The sequence below is a fragment of the Hemiscyllium ocellatum genome, chromosome 35 (assembly GCF_020745735.1).
Source record: "Hemiscyllium ocellatum isolate sHemOce1 chromosome 35, sHemOce1.pat.X.cur, whole genome shotgun sequence".
Lineage (NCBI taxonomy): Eukaryota > Metazoa > Chordata > Chondrichthyes > Orectolobiformes > Hemiscylliidae > Hemiscyllium > Hemiscyllium ocellatum.
Window position 1 is genome coordinate 12,666,794 of NC_083435.1, and position 22,262 is coordinate 12,689,055.

At 42.8% G+C, this 22,262-nt stretch overlaps 1 protein-coding gene across 3 annotated transcripts in view; it reads left to right on the top strand.

Moving 5' to 3' along the window:
• The first annotated feature begins 22 nt into the window (after positions 1-22).
• LOC132832713 (zinc finger protein ZFP2-like) overlaps positions 23-22,262 on the top strand; it is a 31,612-nt gene continuing 9,372 nt past the window's right edge. The window contains exons 1-4 of one of the 3 annotated variants that reach the window (XM_060850816.1): positions 23-83; positions 1,361-1,496; positions 9,953-10,056; positions 18,493-20,974. In XM_060850816.1, the coding sequence (XP_060706799.1) occupies positions 19,052-19,894 (843 nt within the window). In that variant the 5' untranslated portion in view covers positions 23-83; positions 1,361-1,496; positions 9,953-10,056; positions 18,493-19,051 and the 3' untranslated portion in view covers positions 19,895-20,974. Of the gene's footprint in view, positions 84-1,360; positions 1,497-9,952; positions 10,057-17,886; positions 20,975-22,262 lie in introns of those variants that run through there. The other 2 variants (XM_060850817.1, XR_009646971.1) reach the window with 2 other exon arrangements.

The following is a 22,262-nucleotide window of genomic DNA, read 5'->3' on the forward strand; positions in this document are numbered from 1 at the left end:
GGCGCCGGCTCCTCCCTGTTCCGGTGAACCAATGAGGAGCCTCGTTGTTGGGAGGTAGCGGCATGGTGACGAGCCTTGCAGCGGTAGGTACAGGAAGGTGATTTAATGGAGGCCAACATGTTCTGTTTAATGGCTTCTGACTGTTGGACGGCAAAGCAGTCAAATGATTGCACTTCGTCATCCGTGTGTCAATCTAGAACTAGGTGCACAAATTAATAAATGAGCGACTCGCTAGCACCCAGAGGCATAATTAAAAATCACACAACACCAGGTTATAGTCGAACAGGTTTATTTGGAAGTATTAGCTTTCAGAGCCTTCATCAGGTAACTCCACATCATGGCAACCCAGAGGCATGTACAGCAGCAGCAGCAACGACAACAACAACTAGCTCCGAAAGCTAGTGTGCTTCCAATTAAACCTGTTGGAATATAACCTAGTGTTGTGTGATTTTTTAACAACAACATACTTAGCGTCATCGAAGTAAACAGCCCCTTCAGTCCAACTCGACCGGATATCCTAACCTAATCATTTGGTCCATATCCCTCTAACGCCTTCCTGCTCATGTACCCATCCAGATGCCTTTTAAATGTTGTAATTGTATCAGCCTCCACCACTTCCTCTGGCAGCTCATTCCATACACGCCCCACCTTCTGTGTGTGAAAAAGTTGTCCCTCATGTTCCTTTTTAAATCTTTTCCCTCACGCCTTAAACCTATTCCCTCTATTTTTGTACACTCCTACCCTGGGAAGAAGACCTTGGCTGCTCACCCTATCCACCTCTCCCTCTTAATTTTATAAATCTCTATAATATCACCCCATAAACTCTGATGCTCCAGGGAAAATGACCCCAGCCTGTTCAGCCTGTCCCTTGTAAGTCTTTTATGCACACTTTCAAGTTTAACAACATCTTTCGCATAGTGGGGAGAGCAGACTTAAATGTAGTATTCAAAAAGCAGTCTCTCCAATGTCCTGCACAGCCACAACCTGACCTCTCTCTTAATGTATGCAATGTAATGACCAATAAAGACAAGTATAACAAACACCTTCTTCACTACCCTGTCCATCTGTAACTCCACCTTCAAGGTACTCTTATTCAGTCATCAGTGGGACTGCAAAAGTCCATTGGTTGTAAACTTAGAGTGAGGGAGATCAATGTTCTTGGACATTGAAACTCAGCAGGGCATTGCACAGTTTAGGTGGCAGTTAATTCAATAGAATAGATTTTGAGCAAGAAATGCATGGGAATAGATCTAAAGTAAGGTCAGTCATAGGGTGACAGACAGGAAAGATTAAATGACCAGAAATGACACCATTCTGATGATGGGCTTTTGCCTGAAACATCAATTTTTCTGCTCCTCAGATGCTACCTGACCTGCTGTGCTTTTCCAACACCACTCTAACCATGACCAGAAATGTTGTTCCACCGCAGCCAAAGGGAAGTGGAGGTGGGAGAAGGAAACGAAAGATGTCACATAGATGAGTTAACTGCAAGAAAGGTAAGAGAGATAGGCAGCTAGTGCAGGAGCCTTCTGTGGCTATACCCATTCCAAACAAGTATGCTGTTTTGGAAAATGTAGGGGGTGATGGATTCTCAGGGGAATGTAGCACAAACAGCCAATTGAGACTGCCTCTAATGCAATGAGGGGTATGTTGGGTTCTAAGAGATTAATTGTGTTAGGGGACTCTCTTGTGCAAGGTACAGACAGACGTTTCTGTGGCCAGCAGCGAAAAATCAGAATGGTATATTGCTCCCCTGATGCCAGGATCAAGAATGTCTCTGAGAGGGTGCAAAATGTTCTCAAGGTGGAAAAGGGCCAGCAAGAGGTCCACATTGGAACCAACAACATAGGAAGGGAAAAGGTTGAGATTCTGAAGGGAGATTACAGACAGTTAGGCAGAAATTTAAAAAGGAGGTCCTCAAGAGTAGTAATATCTGGATTACTCCCAGTGCTACAAGCTAGTGAGGGTAGGAATAGGAGGATAGAGGAGCTGGTGTATGGGAGAAGGATTCACATTTTTGGACCATTGGATCTCTTTTGGGGTAGAAGTGACCTGTACAAGAAGGACGGTTTGCACCTAAATTGGAAGGGGACTAATATAGTGACAGGGAGATTTGCTAGAGCTGCTTGGGAGGATTTAAACTAGTAAGGGTGGGTGGTGCAGGGAGATAGTGAGGAAAGAGATCAATCTGAGACTGGTACAGTTGAGAACAGAAGCGAGTCAAACAGTCAGGGCAGCTGGGACAAGGTAGGACTAATAAAGTAAAGTGTATTTATTTCAATGCAAGGGGCCTAACAGGGAAGGAAGAGAGCTTCTTCAAGGAAGGCATCCTTGCAAGAGGATTCGCAGTAGGTTAAAATGTTCGAGGAGAAAGTGAGGTCTGCAGATGCTGGAGATCAGAGCTGAAAATGTGTTGCTGGAAAAGCGCAGCAGGTCAGGCAGCATCCAAGGAGCAGGAGATTCGACATTTCAGGCATAAGCCCTTCATTCCTGGAGAAGGGCTTATGCCCGAAACGTCGAATCTCCTGCTCCTTGGATGCTGCCTGACCTGCTACACTTTTCCAGCAACATATTTTCAGCTCTGATCTCCAGCATCTGCAGACCTCACTTTCTCCCCGCCTAACAGGGAAGGCAGATGAACTCAAGGCATGGTTAGGAACATGGGACTGGGATATCATAGCAATTACAGAAACATGGCTCAAGGACGGGCAGGACTGGCAGCTTAATATTCCAGGATACAAATGCTATGGGAAGGATAGAAAGGGAGGCAAGAGAGGTGGGGAAGTGGCATTTTTGATAAGGGATCGCATTACAGCTGAGCTGAGGGAGGATATTCCTGGAAATGCATCCAGGGAAGATATTTGGGTGGAACTGAGAAATAAGAAATAGATGATCACCAAATTGGGATTGTATTATAGACCCCCTAATAGTCAGAGGGAATTTGAGAAACAAACTTGTAAGGAGATCTCAGCTATCTGTAAGAATAATAGGGTGGTTATGGTAGGGGATTTTAATTTTCCAAACATCGACTGGGACGGCCATAGCGTTAAAGGTTTAGATGGAGAGGAATTTCTTAAGTGTGTACAAGAAAATTTTCTGATTCAGTATATGGATGTACTGACTATAGAAGGTGCAAAACTTGACCTATTCTTGGGAAATAAGGCAGGGCAGGTGACTGAGGTGTCAGTGGAGAAGCACTTTGAGGCCAGCGACCATAATTCTATTAGATTTAAAATAGTAATGGAAAAGGATAGACCAGATGTAAAAGTTGAAGTTCTAAATTGGAGAAAGGCCAATTTTGCCGGTATTAAGCAAGAACTTTCAAAAGCTGATTGGGGGCAGATGTTCGCAGGTAAAGGTATGGCTGGAAAATGGGAAGCCTTTACGGGCGGCACGGTGACACAGTGGTTAGCACTGTTGCCTCACAGTGCCTTAGACCCGGGTTCAATTCCTGACTCAGGCGACTGACTGTGTGGAGTTTGCACGTTCTCCCCGTGTCTGCGTGGGTTTCCTCCGGGAGCTCCGGTTTCCTCCCACAGTCCAAAGATGTGCGGGTCAGGTGAATTGGCCATGCTAAATTGCCCCTAGTGTTAGGTAAGGGGTAAATATAGGGGTATGGGTGGGTTGCGCTTCGGCGGGTCAGTGTGGACTTGTTGGGCCGAAGGGCCTGTTTCCACACTGTAAGTAATCTAATCTAAAAAAAATGTGCTAACGATAATCCAGAGAATGTATTTTCCTGTTAGGGTGAAAGGAAAGGCTGGTAGGTATAGGGAATGCTGGATGACTAAAGAAATTGAGGGTTTGATTAAGAAAAAGAAGGAAGCATACGTAAGGTATAGACAGGATAGATCGAGTGAATCCTTCAAAGATATAAAGGCAGTAAGAGTATACTTAAGAGGGAAATCAGGAGGGCAAAAAGAGGACATGAGATAGCTTTGGAAAATAGAGTTAAGGAGATTCCAAAGGGATTTTACAACTACATTATGGACAAAAGGATAACTAGGGAGAGAATAGGGCTTCTCAAAGATCAGCAAGGCGGCCTTTGTGTGGAGCCGTAGAAAATGGGCAAAATAGTAAACGAGTATTTTGCATCAGTGTTTACTGTGGAAAAGGATATGGATGATATAGAAAGTAGCAAAATAGATAGTGACAACTTGCAAAATGTCCATAATACAGAAGAGGAAGCGCTGGATGTCTTGAAACGCTTAAAGGTGGATAAATCCCCAGGACCTGATCAGGTGTACCCGAGAACTCTGTGGGAAGCTAGAGGAGTGATTGCTGAGCCTCTTGCTGAGATATTTGTATCATCAATAGTCACAGGTGAGGTGCCGGAAGACTGCAGGTTGGCTAACGTGGTGCCACTGTTAAGAAGGGTGGTAAGGACAAGCCAGGAAACTGTAGACCAGTGAGCCTGATGTCGGTGATGGGCAAGTTGTTGGAGGGAAACCTGACAGACAGGATGTACATGTATTTGGAAAGGCAAGGACTGATTAGGGATAGTCAACATGGCTTTGTGTGTGGGAAATCATGTCTCACAAACTTGACTGAGTTTTTTGAAGAAGTCATTTACATAAATGATTTGGATGCGAGCATAAGAAGTTTGCAGATGACAACAAAATTGGATGTGTAATGGACAGCGAAGAAGGTTACCTCAGTTCACAACAGGATCTTGATCAAGTGGGCCAATGGGCCAAGAAGTGGCAGACGGAGTTTAATTCAGATAAATGCGAGGTGCTGCATTTTGGGAAAACAAATCTTAGCACGACTTCTACACTTAATGGTAAGGTCCTAGAGAGTGTTGGTGAACAAAGAGACCTTGGAGTGCAGGTTCATAGCTTCTTGAAAGTGGAATCGCAGGTAGATAGGATAGTGAAGAAGGTGTTTGGTGTGCTTTCTTTTATTGCTCTGAATGTTGAGTACAGGAGTTGGGAGGTCACGTTCTGGCTAGGCCACTGTTGGAATATTGCGTGCAATTCTGGTCTCCTTCCTATTGGAAAGATGTTGTGAAACTTGAAAGGGTTCAGAAAAGATTTACAAGGATGTTACCAAGGTTGGAGGATTTGAGCTATGTGGAGAGGCTGAATAGGCTGGGACTGTTTTCCCTGGAGCATCAGAGGCCGAGGGGTGACCTTATAGAGGTTTACAAAATTATGAGGGGCATGGATAGGATAAACAGACAAAGCTTTTTCCCTGGGGTGGGGGAGTCCAGAGCTAGAGGGCATAAGTTTTGGATGAGAGGGGAGAGATATAAAAGGGACCTAAGGGGCAACGTTTTCACGCAGAGGGTGGTACATGTAGGAATTAGCTGCCAGATGAAGTGTTGGAGGCCAATATAATTGCAACATTTAGAAGGCATTTGGATGGGTATCTGAATAGGAAAGGTTTCGAGGGATATGGACTGGGTGTTGGAAGTGGGACTAGATTGAGTTAGGATATCTGGTTGGCATGGACAGGTTGGACTGAAGGGTCTGTTTCCATTCTGTACATCTCTATGGCTCTATGTGCCTCGATCAGGTGAGCTGCCTAAAAGAAACACACCCTGATGGATTATGTATAAGAGAATTGTGCTGACTATGGTGCTTTAATGGCTAAAAGCCCTGTTGAGAGTCACACGGAGGCATTCACCTAGGCCAGCTTTGGAAAGTGAAACTAGCAACTTTATAGTGGTCTCAGAGTTTGTGGATTGCACTCTCAACAAATCACTAGATCATAAGTTCAAGTCCCTCGCATATGAGAATCTAGTCACAAAATACACTTCCTCTACGGTACTGACAGTATAATGACTGTCAGCATCATTATACCTTCCTCATCTGAAACTGAGGTCCTGTTTCAGGCAAGGCATAAAAGGTCACATGGACTTATTCTATGACGAAAATATAAAACAGTGAATATTATTCAGTCCCAGACCAAAATATAAGAGTGAACTCTTACTCCAAGTATGGAAACAAAAACAGACAGGTTACAAGTACGTAACAGTTAACAAATAACATGTGGAAAGGAACAGTGGATCCATCAGTTTTGTGATCTTTCATCCAAATTGGTAAAAGTTAAAAATAAAATAGACGTTTGAGCAAGAATTGGGTGGGGAAAAAGATAAAATGACGATGAGAGTAAAATGCTTCCAGATTAAACTGAATGTTGGGGCATTGAAAGAAACAACAAAATGTGCCAAAAGCAAGAGTGATTATGGTCTGAAATTGTTGAGCTCATATGGAGCCCAGATAACGTGCTATTTCTCAAACTTCCATTGAGCCTGACTGGACCAATACAGTAGCCGTGTGTGTGGTACTAGAAAAGCAAAGGAGGGCAGGCAGCAAACGAGGAGCAGGAGAATTGACATTTTGGGCATAAGCTCTTCATCGGGAACAATACTGAGGATTGAAATGCCAGTGTGAGAGCATGGACAAGAATTAAAATAACAGACCACTGGAAAACCTGGGTGTTGAATGAAAGTGTGACCATATGTTTGGTCTCCCATGCAGTGTAGGTCATATTATCAGCATAAGGCAGGATAGAAGAAAAATTAGAGAAAGGGTAAATGGCGACTGTTGGATGGGAGGGAGGCAGCAGCTGGTATCAGTCTTAGTGGTCAAGAGGTTGGTGAGTTCCTCACACTTGCTTTCAGTGACAAAACTGAAGGCAGCAAACCTTCATAGAAATAACTAATTAGTGTAATGTTTTTTAAAACAAAACAAGTTGACACACTGGGTTCAACACAAACCTTGTTTTAATAATGATTTTATCCAGAATACAACTCCCTTTAATTGGGTTTTTGATTACTAACATCTGCAGAAACTTATGCCAATGAGGATGGTTCTACCTTGGATATTACTAACAACAGGATATGGACATACAAACAGAAAACAAGTTTCAGGCATTTGGCCCATCAAGCTGACTCCACTTAATAAGTTCAATACTGATCTGATTGATTCTAACTACAAATCCATTTTCCTTTCTATCCCAATACCCTTTTACCTCCCCCAGCCCACTCCCATTTACCAATAATCTGCATATTCCCCAAAAGAATTGAAGGCCTTCTGCTTACACTACCTTTTCAGGAAGTGTTTCAAAGACTCATGACCCTTTGAGAAAATATCTTGCCTCATCTATTTTCAGTGGGTGACATCTTTTAAACAGTGACCTCTTGCTCTAGATTAACTGTTAAAGGAAACATCATTTCCACATGAAGCCCGTTGAGACCTCTCTGATCTTGTACATTTCAATCAAGTTACCTCTTACTCCAAGTTCCAGTAGATACCAGCTTAGCCTATCCAACTTTTCTCCATAAGACAACCCACCCATTTTATAGGTATTCTCTTATCTGATCTGAAAAATGTGTCACTGGAAAAGTGCAGCAGGTCAGGCAGCATCCAAGAATCGACATTTCGGGCATAAGCCCTTCTTCAGGAATGAGGAAGGTTGCCAAGCAGGCTAAGATAAAAGGCAGGGAGGAGGGACTCCTCTACAGGTGCTGCCAGACCTTCTGAGTTTATCCAGCATTTTCCCTTTTGTTGGTTATGTCTTTAGCTCCTAAGGCCATAAACTCTGGAATTCCTTTGATAAAAATCTCTATTTCTGAATCATTTCTCTTCATAAGAAACCCTACTATAAATCTACTCTTTGACCAACATTTTGGTCACCACACATAATATTTCCTTATATGTCTCAATATCAAATGTTTCTGTATGACACCCCTGTGAAATTGTTAAACAAAAGGAAGCATTCAGAGTCACACAGCACAAAAACAAACCCTTTGATTCAACAGGCCATGCCGGCCATAATCCCAAACTAAACTAGTCTCACTTGCCTGCGCTTGGCCCATATACCTCTAAACATTTATTCACGAACTTAGTGAAATGTCTTTTAAATGTTGTAACTGTACCCGCATCCACCACTTCCTCTGGAAGTCCATGCCATACATGAATAACACTCTGTGTAAAAAAATTGTCCCACATGTCTTTTTAAAAATCCTCTCACCTTAAAAATATGTCCCCAGTCTTGAAATCCCCACCCTAGGGAAAAACACCTGCCATTCACCTTATCTATACCCCTCATGATTTTATAAACCTCTTATGTCATTGCTTAACCTCCTACTCTCTAGTGAAAGAACTCCCAGCCTATCTAGCCTCTCCTTATAACTCAAACCCTCTATTCCCTGCAACATCCTGGTAAATCTCTTCTGAACCCTCTCCATCTTAATAATAACTTTCGTATAACAGTGTGACCAGAACTGGACACAGTACTCTAGAAGAGTCCTCACCAATGTCCAACCTCAACATGACATCCCAACTCCTCACTTCAAAGGTCTAAGCAAGAAGACAATCATGGTAAACGTTTTCTTAATCATACTGTCTACATATGACATAAACTTCAAAGAATTGTGAACTTCAGGATCTCTCTGTTCGCTATTACCCAAGACCCTACTTTTAATTGGATAAGTCCTGCCCTTGTTTGTTTTACCAAAATGCAATACTTCACAATTATCCAAATTAAACTCCATCTGCTATCCCACAGCCCATTCAACCGACTGATCAAGATCTCTTTGTAATCTTAGATAACCTTCTTCATTGTCCGCTATATCAGCAATTTTGGTGTCATCCACAAACTCACTAACTATGTCATAGAGTCAAAGAGATGTACAGCATGGAAACTTGTCCATGTCGACCAGATCCTTTAAATTAATCTAGTCCCATTTGCCAACACTTGGCCATATCCCTCTAAACCCTTCCTATTCATGTACCTAACCATCCAGATGCCTTTTGACTGTTGTAATTGTACCAGCCTCCACCACTTTCTCTGGCAGCTTATTCCATACATGCACCACCTTTCGTGTGGAAAAGTTGCCCTTTAGGTCCCTTTTAAATCTTTCCCCTCTCATCCCTAAACCTATGTGCTCTAGTTCTGGACCCACCCAACCCAGGAAAAAGATCTTGTCTATTTATCCTACCCATACCCTTCTTGATGTCTTCTATACTCTCATCTAAATCATTCATATAACTGACAAACAAAAGTGTACCAAGCACTGATCCCTGTGGAATACTGCTAGTAACAGGCCTCCAGTCCGAAAAGCAACCCTCCTCCATCACTCAATCTCTCCTGTCTTTAAGCTAATTTTATATCTAATTGACAAGCTCATCCTGAATCCCATGTGATCTAACTTTACTTATTAGTCCACCATGTGGAACCTTGTCAAACACGTTACTAAAGCCCAAGTAAACAATGTCTAGCGCTCTGCCCTCTCGATTCTTCTTGGTTACTTCATCAACAAATTCAATCAAGTTTGTGAGCCAGGATTTCCCTCACACAGAACCATGTTGATATCCCTAATCATTCCTTGCCTCTCCATACACATATCATTCCTAACTTTCAGAATTACCTCCAATAATTTACCCACCAAAGTCAGACTCACAGATGTATACTTCTCAGGCTTCCCCTTGCATTTCTTCTTAAACAAAGGCATAACATTAACCACCCTCCAGTCATCCAGTACCTCACCCATAGTTATAGATGATAAAAATATTCCTGCAAGGTGCCCCACAATTTCCTCTCTACCTTCCCACTTTTCTTGACTTTTTTTTAAAAAAAAACTACATGAACAGAAGATTATCTTGTTGACTCACGCATATATTAATGTTACTTCCTCCAGACGTTCCCAACCTACCAAAAAACATTGTCATCATATGGGCTGCAGTGGTTTAAGAAGAAGGCCCGTTTTCGTCTTCTCAGGAGGTAACTGGGGACTGATAACGTATGTTGCTTTTACCCGTGATGCCTATACCCCATAGATTGAGTTTGTTAGTTTAAAAAGCTGTATGTGCAAAATGCCTCACAGAGTTAGTTGTTTCCAAATAATGTTATTTGACAATAATCAGAGAGGATTCAATTTAGCAACCAGAAAACTTTGATAATAACCCAGGTAAAAGTGTAAGAGGTTTATATTTTTTTGTTTAAGATATACTTGCTTTGGAAGCAGTTCAGAGAAGATTGATCACGTTTTTTGCGGAACATTCGAAACATTACAAACAGGAATCCTACAGCCCAGGAAACCTTTGGATGGTAAGTGACGTCAGTGCGCAAGTTAAATGTTAAGTGACACGCAAGCACAGTTGGATTGACAGGGGTGTTTCCAAGACGTCCAATTTGGAGAGAGATACGCATGCGTGACCTTGGCTCAACACAACTTTTGAGGATCTAATTTCCCTCCGAAGCTGCTGAGAAACTGAGCAATTTCTGATTTTCAACATCCACAGTTTTTTGTTTACAACTGAAAAAAAATCTTGCAATTGGGCATGGAGGAACTGGAGCCAGTGGCTGAATGCAGAGGCTTCAGAAATGCCCAGAATCTAAGAAATGTTACAGCATGGAAGGAGATCCATTATTCCTGCACTAGCTCCTTCAATGAATATCATTACATTGTGCTAATCTCCTGCATTTGCCCTCCTTCACACACTATTTTTGTCCAAATAATCATCCAATGCACTCTTGAATACTACAAATAAACCTGCCATTGTTGCTCTTCTAAGCAGTGCATTCTACCCTAAACACTTGCTGAGTGAAAAAGTTTTTTCTCACTTCACATTTGCTTCTTTTGTAGATCATTTCAAATAGAGAAAAAGACAAGACCACCTTCTTGGTCTTGGTCCTTCTACAGGTGGGAAATCTCTCTCCCTATCTACTCCAATCCAGCCCAGTCATGATTTTGAAACCTCCCTCAGACTGCATCTCAGCTGGATATCGTTGCTATCATAGAGGTATGGTTCAACAAGGTACAGGACAGTTAGGTCAATGTTCTGGTGTGTAGAATCTTCAGATGAGATAGCGAGTGTAAAAGAGAAGGAAGTGTGGCAATATTAATCATGGAGTCAGTTACTTCAGTCATGAGGGATACTTTACGAAGTTCCTCAAATGAAACCACATAAGTAGAATTAGATCAAAATGGGGCAGTCACTTTGCCGGGGATATATGATAGACTCCCAAATAATCGGAAAGACCAATACTTATGCAAAGTTCAGTGTAAAAATAGCAGGATAAGGATATTTGGGGATTTCAACTTCTCCAGTATTAATTGGATTAAACAAAGTGTGATAGGCTTTGAGGGGGTGGAATTATTAAATTTGGTTCAAGACAGCTCTTTAAGCCAGCACATCTGAAAGGGCTACAAGACTTACAAGGTGGTGATGCACCTAGTTTTAGGGAAGAAAGCTAGGCAAGTGGTAGGTATGGAGGAGGGAAGCATTGCAGTGATCATGGCCAAGATTCTGCATGATTTAATATCAATAAAGTCAAAGATAGACTAGAAATAAAGGTGCTGGATTGGAACGAAGATGAATTTATTAAAGTAAGACATGATTTGGGCCCAATAGGGAACAAGGTGGCAATCTGTGTCTGGAACAGGAAGCTGAGGTTTTAAATGAATGCTTTACATCTGTATTCAATGTAGAGAAGGACAATGTAGATATAGAAATTAAGCAGGGGAAATATGAATGAGCATTGACATAGAGGAGGTGTTAGCAGTATTAGTAGGCTTGAAAGCAGATAAATCCCCAGGCCCAGCTGCAATGTATCCCACGCTCTACGAAAGGCAAGGGAGGAGATTGCAGGGGCTCTGACATTAATTTTCAAAAGCTCTATGGCCACAGGAAGAGTGGTAAAGGACAACTGATGTGGTACCATTATTCAAGAAGGGTAAACCAAGAATGTACAGGCCAGCAAGTCTAACATCTGTGGTAGGGGAACCATTAGGAAAAGATCTGAGGGACAAAATTAATCTTCACTTGGAGAAGCAAAGATTAATCACGTATCATCACCATGTCTTTGTCAGGCAGAGATCATGCCTAACAAATTTGATTGAATTTTTGGAGCAGGTGATTTAGTGCGTCAATGAAATTAATGCTGTTACATAGCCTTCAGTAAGGCTTTACACAGAGTCGTGCTTGGAAGACTGGTTGAGAAGTTAAGGATAATTGGGATATGGGGAAAATTGGATCTGAAATTGGCTTACAGGCAGTAAAACAGATAGTTATAGTCAAAGGGTGTTTTAGTGTATGGAAGCTTGTATCCAGTGGTGTGCCACAGGGTTCAGTAATGGATTCCTTGCTGTTTGTTGTGAATATTATTGATCTAGAAATGAAAGAACAAGGTGTGATTAGAAAACTCCCAGACAACATTGTAATCATATAAACTTCAGAACATTAATAACTGTTCACACATTGAAGGAAACAACAAAGATAGACTAAAAGCAGCAATAACTCTGTCTGGAATAAACTATGAAGGGAGAAAGACAAGCTCATGTTGGAATTGAAAGCCGTTAGCCACGCCTGGGAAAAGGAGTCGAAGCTACATGAACAAGCTATTTTGACACTTGCTTGATAATTGGATAGGTGGACGGGCAGATGGATGGATGGAGGGATGAGTGAATGAATAGATGAATGATTGAATGTTTTATTGTCACATAGAGTCATAGAATCATAGAGATATGCAGCATGAAAACAGACCCTTTGGTCCAACTTGTCCATGCTAGCCAGATTTCCTAAATTAATCTAGCACAATTTGCCAGCACTTAGCCCATATCCCTCTTAACCGTTCCTATCCACATATCCATCCAGACACCTTTCAAATGTTGTAATTGTACCAGCCTCCATCACTTCTTCTGGCAGCTCATTCCATACATGCACCACCCTCTGCATGAAAAGGTACTCCTTAGGTCCCTTTTAATTCTTTTTCCTCTCACCTTAAATCTGTGACCTCTAGTTTTGGACTCCCCCACCATTCAGGATGTCTAAGGAGATGCAGTGAAAAGTGTTCTGTCACCACAATCCAGCACTATTTTGAGGTACAAAAGAAGAAAAAGGAAGTAGTTAAATGGAGCTCATCTTCATTGGTTGAGGTCCCAAACGCAGCTTCAGGATTTATGTAAGGTCTCTGAATGGTCCTCATTCCAAGCCTATCATAGCCAGGAGTAGCCATTCCACCATCACTGCAGCTGATCCCTGGCCACCGATTCCAGGAAACCACACATTGGGCCTAAGAAGCCAGGAGTCTCCACCCCAGTCACCGCCAACACCACTTCAGCCTCCCCCAACATCAGGAAAATGAAGAAAAGAAGAAGGAAAAGAAAAAAGATGAAAAGGAAAAAGAATAAAAAGAACATGGATGGGCCTACCCTGCTGGTGCCACCATATTGATTAGCTGGTTTACACTCTCCTCCACACTGCTAGGCACTCTCTCTCTCCTCTGTGCTGCGAGGCGCATGCTTTCCTCCAAGCTGCAGGTCGCATTCTCCTGTTGTTGTTGCTGCTGCTGCTGCATATGCCCAGAGGGCCAGGCCCACTCTCACCTCATCAAAGATGCCGAAAAAGCTTTTAAAGAGGAGAAAATAACAAAAACAAAAGTAAAAGAAATAAAAAAGAAACAAGACCAGGAGCTTGAAAGCTGCAATCATCTTCCATTTCAATCTTGGAGTTCTTTACTGCACTGCTGAAGAACTGAAGAAGATAGTTACAAGAAAAAATGTGTCTTCAAACTGAGACTCAAATCCCAAATGTAACAGGCAACAGGGAAACTACTTATTGAAGAAAATAAGCTGCTGACTTGATGTTTCAAGAGGAGTAGTCAATAATTTGGATGAAAAACTCAAAAGAATCATGAATAATATCGCATCATAGACCTGAAGGATGAAAATCTGTATAAGAATATGACTCCATAATCCTTCATTAGGAGAACTTCAAAAAACAATTTTGCACAAGGATCGAACCATGGATACTTCCAGAGACAGACATTGTCGGTTGGAATCATACCTAAATTCCACTATGAAACAAGTAGTGGGAGAAAGTGAGTACTGCGGATATTGGAGATCAAAATCGAGAGTGTAGTGCTGGAAAAGCACAGCAGGTCAGGCAGCATCCAAGAAGCAGGAGAATCGATGTTTCGGGCATAAGCCCTTCATCAGGAATTAAGCTTATTCCTGATGAAGGGCTTATGCCAAAACATCAATACTCCTGCTCCTCGGATCCTGCCTGACCTGCTGTGCTTTTTTAATCAGGTAGTAGTCAACGTGAGTTGCGAGTGTGATCTTGCTAACTTGACGAGTCTTATATTGTTGCTACATGCAATTGTAGCAGCTTGCAACTGCTCAAATAAAAAATCATTAAAGAGGAAGACCAAAAATACAAGCACAACCAATGAAACAAAAGGTGCACAGAATTTAGCCAAAAAAGCAAGGCACACTGGGAATACCTCAGCCAAGACATACAGACACAGACAGACAAGTTCGGCAGGGGACAGACCTTTGCAAGGTTCAAGCCAAGACAATTGAAAACCAAAGAGGCATCAGAACTAATTAGTAAGTGTAAACGGACTGTTTAGCATTTCCTGACAAACAAAAGTAAGACTACACACGTGGGACAGACGAGTCTTTGTAAAACAAAAGACCAAGTGCATATTCTGGTCAAAAACTAGACACCCAGGTCCTCCAAAGCAGACTCATCAAAGGGTTCACTTGTTAGTAAGCCATTGAAAGCCACTTACAACATTTCAAGGTGATAAAACCAATTGTTTTAAGAGTCAGAGGCTGATTCACATATTGGGTGAAATTTCAGATTTTACATCAGGAGGAATGTCAAGATCTCGGAGAGGTTGCAGAAGAGATTAACTGAGTTGTTACCAGGACTTAAAGGCTTCAGTTATATAAACAGATGAGTGAAACTACAGCTCTTTTCATCAGAGAAAAGAGTCAGCGGGTATCTGAATGTGGAATTATTCACAATTTTTTCAAATAAATGAAGAAAAATGATGTGCACTCTTTGTTAGTCAGAAAGTAGAGAACATAAAATTAATATAACTACCAAAAGACTGTTTATCTTGAGCCCAGTTAGACCTGTTATGAACACCAGCAGAAACAAATTCAAATTTACATTGAAATCAAAGGGGTGGTGTGGTGACAAGGTGGTTAGCACTGCTGTCTCACAGCACCAGGAACATGGGTTTGATTCTACCCTTGGGTGACTGACTATGTTGAGCTTGCACGTCCTCCCCGTGTCTTTGTGGGTTTCATCTGAGTGCTCTGGTTTCCTTCCACAATCCAAAGATATGCTGGTCAGGTGAATTGGCCATGCTAAATTGCCCATAGTGTGAGGTGCATTAACCAGGGTTAAACATAGGACAGGGGAATGGGTCTGGGTGGGTTACTCTTCAGAGGGTCGGTGTGAACTTGTTGGGCCGAAGTGCCTGTTTCCATACTGTGCGGAATCTAATCATGGGCAGATTAGGTGGATTGGACATATTAAATGGTTTCTCCTCAGTGTAAACTTGATTGTGTGTGAGGATGCATAATGTTGTAAATTCTTTCTCATGCATACAGCAGGCTCACCCTTGTAGACTGTGCTCATTTGTCTAACAATCAAATTAATGGATCAATTTCTTCATGCAAGTAGATCCATCAGAGTGGTTTTGTAGGCAGAGTCCCCACAGGCCAAACCAAGTTCATTTCTCTATATTGAGAACACTGGTTTCCCAGCAGTGAATTGGGAATACCATTGGTTATATGCCTCCAGTCCGAAGAAAATACATTAACCATGACCGTCTGTTTACTGCCCTTTACCCAAAATCCAATGCTGCCTTATTATCTTTAGTACTGTGATCTTTAATTTAAACTTTACTTAATTTAAAGTGCCCAAACCCTGTAAAAGTCTCACATATCCACTCTGTAATATAATGAGCTGAAAATGCGTTGCTGGAAAAGCGCAACAGATCAGGCAGCATCCAAGGAGCAGGAGAATCAATATTTCGGGCATGAGCCCTTCTTCAGGATTCCTGAAGAAGGGCTCATGCCCGAAACGTCGATTCTCCTGCTCCTTGGATACTGCCTGACCTGCTGCGTTTTTCCAGCAACACATTTTCAGCTCTAAACTCCAGCATCTGCAATCCTCACTTTCTCCTGTAATATAATGAATACACTCTGTGCATCCTGTAAAGTACCTACTGATTCTTTACTTCATTATATTATCAATGTAAAATGGGATAAGTGGCATGATGGCTCAGTGGTCAGCACTGTTGCTTCACAGCACCAGGCACTTGGGTTTGATTCCAGCCCTGGGTGACTGTGTGGAGCTCTGATGTTTTCCCGGTGGCTGCATGGGTTTCATCTGGATACTCCGGTTTCCACCAATAGTCCATAGATGTGAAGGTTAGGTGGATTGGCCATGATACATTGCCCCAATATGTCTTGGGATGTGCAGGCTGGGTGGGTTGGTCATGGTAAACATGGGGTTACAGGGATAGAGTGGGGGTCTGGGTGGAATGCTATAAAGAGGGTCAGTGCAGACTCAATAGGCCGAATGGCCTCTTGTCCACTGTAGAAAGTGAATATAAGTGTGCACAAAGTAGCAGTTTTGACATATGTATTATTAATCTTACATGCTGCATGAAATGGTGAGCACCAACAAATTTTCTTATATACATTAACCCATATTTTGATTCATTACACTGCTTTTGAAGTCAGTGTGTTTTTATGTAGGTCTCATATCCATGGATTAGCCATGGGGAATGCAGGGTTCCAAGATTTGGGTGGGATGATCTTCATAGGGCTGGTGTGGACTCAATGGTCCAAATTGCCTTAGCAGGGGGCACAGTGGCACTGCTGTCAGAGTGCCAGAGACCTGGGTTCAATTCCTGCCTCAGGCGACTGACTGTGTGGAGTTTGCACATTGTCTGTGTGGGTTTCCTCCGGATGCTCCAGTTTACTCCCACTATCCAAAAATATGCAGATTAGGTGAATTGGCCATGCTAAATTGCCCATAGTGTTAGGTGAAGGGGTAATTGTAGGGGAATGGGTCTGGGTGGGTTGCAGGTCGGTGTGGACTTGTTGGGCCAAAGGCCCTGTTTCCACATTGTAAGTAATCTAACCTCTCTAACTGTCCTAAATACCAACAGTAACATAATTTTTAACCTTAAGCCTTCACTTGCCCCCAGACCATGATCCTAACATCTGTCATTGTTTCCTAGTTGAATCAGTCAAATTACTAATTGTGATGTGAATGGGACTGATATAAGACCAGAAGATATAAGAGCAGAATTACGTCACTTGGATCATCGTGTCAACTCTGCCAGTTGATCAGGACTGATATGATATTCAACCCGATTCTCCTGCCTTTTCACTGTCACCCCATATCCCCTTACTAACAGGAACCTATCTATCTCTGTCTTAAATATATTTGATGGCTTGGTCTCCACGGCAAATATCACGTTATTTTAAGTTCTGCTACTCACTGTAGGATGAAAATTATCTGTTTCACTGAAAGCACCTTCAGCTAAGACCGATCATATTCGGCAGGGCAAAAATTAGGACTGTAGATGCTGGAAACCAGAGTTTAGATCAGAGTGGTGCTGGAAAAGTACAGCAGGTCAGGCAGCATCCAGGTTTCAGGTAGGAGGAAAAACATTATGATCCTTTATTGCACAGAATGCATCCAGGTCCAATTATGTATTTTTGAAAGTATATTTTCGATATCAATTCATTCAGAGATGTTGGAACAAGTGGATCTTGAAACCAAATGGCCATGCTCAGAGGCAGGGACTCCACCACTGTGCTGCAAGAGCCCGAAAAGGGGAGATACGTATGTTTTCATTCGTTTATCCCTTCTCCAAACAACCCGTTCAGGGACGTTATAATACACCTCTGGAACAAATGGGAATTGAAGCCATGCTCAGAAGCAGGTCAAAGTACCACTGACCTCCAGGGGTGAGGGACCTTCAGAGCCAGTGGATTTGCTCCGCCACGATCGTTCCACACAGCCCATTGTAAACTGACTGAGTGCGCAGGCGCGGTCGGTTTTCGGGGTGGGGGGAGGGAAATGTGGTGTTTAGACATGCGCAGTGAGGAGATGGAGGCGGGCTAAAACTGCTGGAGTCCCTCGTTCGGCGGAACGGAGCACGTCACGGTCGTATCCGAACGGTTCAGCAACCATCCGGGGTAGTTCAGAAGCCGCTCAGTAACAGCCCAAAGGCTCTTTCTGCATTCAGCGGTGTGCCCTCATCGTCTGGCGTCGGGACGGATCAGGAAATGCGGGGTTCAGTCCGGACTGGGTAATCCCGGCCAGCCGGCGGCCATCTTGGTAAAGGAGGTGGTGTTTGAGGAGGAAGCAAGACTCCGCCGCGCTGCAGTACAGGCGAATCTCACGATCCGCGGGGCTAGCATAGAAAAACAATTGAAAGCAAGCAAAAAAACAATTTGCTGGGAAATTCAGCAGGTCCTCGCAGCACCTGTGGAGAGATGAAAACAGAGTTAACGTCTCTAGTCCATTGACATTTCTTCACGACATCGGTTTGTTAAATTTTGACAAACAGAGCAGGAGAACTGAAAACAGACCGCCTATACCTGGGTTCTGAGGAAAGAACTGGTGAGGATGGAGCAATGGAGTCTGATTTCGATGCCTGAAATTGGGAGACAGCATGGAGCACAGATTGTTGAAACAAATGGTGTTTTTTTTCTTATAGAATCCCTACAGTGCAAAGCAGGCCATTCAGCCCATCGAATCCATACTGACCTTCCAAAGACCACCTCACCCAGACACAACCTGTAACCGTAGCTTCCTCATCGCTAGCCAACACATCTCTGGATATTATGGGCAAGTTTGTTCCGTAGAAACAAGGCAAAAATCTCTCATGAATTTACGCGAAATAAACTTATAAACGCTTTTTAAAATAAGATTTTAAAAGATGTTGATTGCAGGTGGGAAATTCAAATTATGCATGATGTCATTCTCCGACAAGTTCATTCGATTCATCAGGGCCTGAATGCCATTGTTCAGCAATATGGAAAGTGAAATGTTTGCTGGTTGTAGAAATGTATTTCTCATGTCTGCCTGACTGGAAAAACAGTGGGATACATACAGCCGAGTAAGTGGGTTCCAGTACATGGACTGTGGAAAGAGCTTTAATCAGTTACAAACCCTGAAAAGACATTCCTTGCAAAAAGCACCTGTAGATGGATTCTGTGTGTTTATGAGGTTTCAACTGGTCATTCAACCTACAGAGAGGCAAAGATACATGCACCATGGAGAAACCATGGAAGTGCGGAGACTGTGGAAAGGGATTCAATTACCCATCTCTGCTGGAAAATCATCGTCGCATTCACACTGGGGAGAGGCCTTTTGCCTGTTCCATGTGTGGAAAAGGATTCACTCAATCATCCAATCTTGTAACACACCAGCGAACCCATACTGAAGTGAAGCCCTTCACCTGCTCTGTGTGTGGGAAGGAGTTCGCTCAGTCATCCAATCTCCTGACACACCAACGGGTTCATACCAAGATGAAGCCATTCACCTGCTCCATCTGTGGAAAAGGATTTAATCATCCATCCAATCTGCTGAAACACTGTCGAATTCACAGTGGGGACAAGCCATTCACCTGCTTTGTGTGTGGGAAGGGATTCACTCAGTCATCTACACTCCTGACACATCAGCGTATTCACACTGAGGAGAGGCCGTTCACCTGCTCAGTTTGTGAGAAAGGATTCAATCATCCGTCCAACTTGCTAAAACACCAGCGCGTTCACACTGGAGAGAGACCGTTCACCTGCTCCATGTGTGGGAGAGGATTCACTCAGTCGTCAACCCTTGTGATACACCAGCGAACCCACACTGAGGCAAGGCCTTTCACCTGCTCTGTATGTGGGAAGGGGTACATGAATTCATCCAAACTCCTGATACATCAGCGAATTCATACTGGGGAGAGGCCATTCAGCTGCTCCATATGTGGAAAGGGATTCATGAGTTCATCCATTCTGCTGACACACCAGCGAATTCATACTGGGGAGAGGCCATTTACATGCACTGTTTGTGGGAAGCGATTCACTCAATCATCCAACTTGCTGAGTCACCAACGACGTCACAAATGACTGCAGGAGTTGGATTGCGATTTCATTACTGCTACTAATGTTGTCTAGTACTGAGTGACATTTATTCTGACAGATTGGATTTGTTTCTGTTAATGTTAATGATCCTTGTAACTGGAAAGTGTTTCGTATTGCAAGCTGCTTTGATTCTGCCTCGGTCCCCAAGTTATTTGATTTCTTATCCAATAGCAAGAACTAGATGGACAGAAATTTCCTCCAACCAAAAAATGGTAAGACTAAAATAATTGATTTGAGCACTGGCTCTGAGCACCACTTCCTATCCACTGACTCCATCCCTTTTCCTGAAAATGGTCTGCGATTAAGTCAGTCTTCTGCTTACAGTGTCACATTTTAATTATGAGATGAACTTCCAACCTCATGTTCTTTCCATCATTTCGACCGCCCATTTCCACCACCATCAAACCACTTGAGTTCACCCCATCTTAGTCAAGATTAGAGCAGTGCTGGAAAAGCACAGCAGATCAGGCAGCATCCGAGGAGCAGGAAAATCGACGTTTCAGGCAAATTTGCTCAGTTCTGCTGAAATCCTTGTTCATACCATTGTTTCATCTAGACTCAATGTTTTTGCTTTAACTTTCCCAACTGATCTTCCATATCTTATCCCTTGTAAATTTTTGTGTCATCCAAAACTCAGCTGCCCATGTCTTAACTCACAGCAAATCCCAGTTCTCCTTATCTCAGGTGCATGGATGTGAATTGGCCTGCAGTCATCTTGACTTTAAAATTCTCAGCATCATTTTAAACATCTCTTTGGTTTTGTCCTTCCTATCTAATGTACTCCTTCCTTTGAAACCTATGCAATATTTGCAATCCTCAAATTCTGGCCTCTTGTGTGTTCCCAATTACAAATGTTTCTCCATTATCAGCCAGCTCTGCAATTTCCTCTCTATATATGTCTGCCTCTCATCCTCAGTTTCCTCCTTGCAGCCACTCCTTAAACCAAATCGTCAACTGAGCCTTTGGTTGTCTGACCTATTTGCTTCTTTGTGACTCATTGTCAAATGTTGTTTTATAGTGTTTCTGTGCAGTCTGCATTACATTAAAGGTACTATGTAAGTACAAGTTGTGATATTATCTGTTGCTGATTGGGCTGTCAAGGCTGCAGTTTCATGAGCCTGTCTTGAAGGACAACATCCATGATTATTGCCTATAACTGAGAGACTCTAATCAATAATAAGTTTGCAACTATAATAGCAGCTGTTAAGTTAATCCTTTGGTCTTTGGTACAGTTCCATGCCTAAAAGATTCCAAAGTTTAACAGCTGCAATTGGGAAGTGCTGCTTAATCCTTGTGGATAATTCTCACTGACTTGCATATTCTCATAGTAGCATTTCTGATATCCACCAGTAAGAAGGAAATTGAGAATTGGTGAAGAACTGGCAGCACCCTAGTTTTTCCCTTCGATCTGGTACAGAAGTCCAATTTGAACAGTAATAGAAAATGCTCATTCTGAGTTACAGACTGAAATTCATCTGTCTGTGCCCATGGAACTGCTTCATATCCAATAAGAGGAAATTTGTGTCTTTGGGTTTGGTTTATGTCATTCGAGAGAAGATTGGTGTCAATGTGCAGCAGGTAGTAAAGAAGACAAATGGTACTTTGGCCTTCATTGCAGGAAGTTTTGAGCACAGGAACAGGGACGTGATATTGCACTTATACAGGGCCTTGGTGAGGCCACACCTGGAATATTGTGTGCAGTTTTGGTCTCCTTTTCTGGGGAAGGATGCTCTTGCTCTAGGGAGTGCAGTGACGGCTTACCAGGCCGAATGTGGGGGTGGTGGGACTGACGCGAGGAGAGGTTGGCTAGGTTAGGATTGTTTTCGCTGAAGTTCAGATGAATGAGGGGGGCATTTCATATAAATTTATAAAATTCTAACAGGACTAGACTAGGTAGATACGGGGTGGGGGTATTGAGAGTGTCGACAGTTGCTGGAAACGCACAGCAGGTCAGGCAGCATTCGAGGAGCAGGAGAGTCGACATTTTGCGCCAGAGCCCTCCACAGGAAGGATGTTTCCAATGGTGGGTGTGTCCAGAGCCAGAAGTCACCGTCTGAGGAATTGGGGTATACCACATAGGACAGAGATGAGGAGATATTTCTTCACCCAAAGAGTGGTGAGCCTGTGGAATTCATTAATACAGGATATAGTTAATGGCAAAACAGTAACTGTATTAATGAGGTGGTTAGATATAGCACTTGGGGTGAATTGGATCAAAGATTATGGGGAGAAAGCAGAATTAGATTATTGAGTTGGATGATCAGCCATCATCTTGATGAATGGTGGAGCTGGCTTGAAGGGCAGAATGGCCTCCTCCTGCTCCCATCTTCTATGTTTCTGTGACTGTGGGATT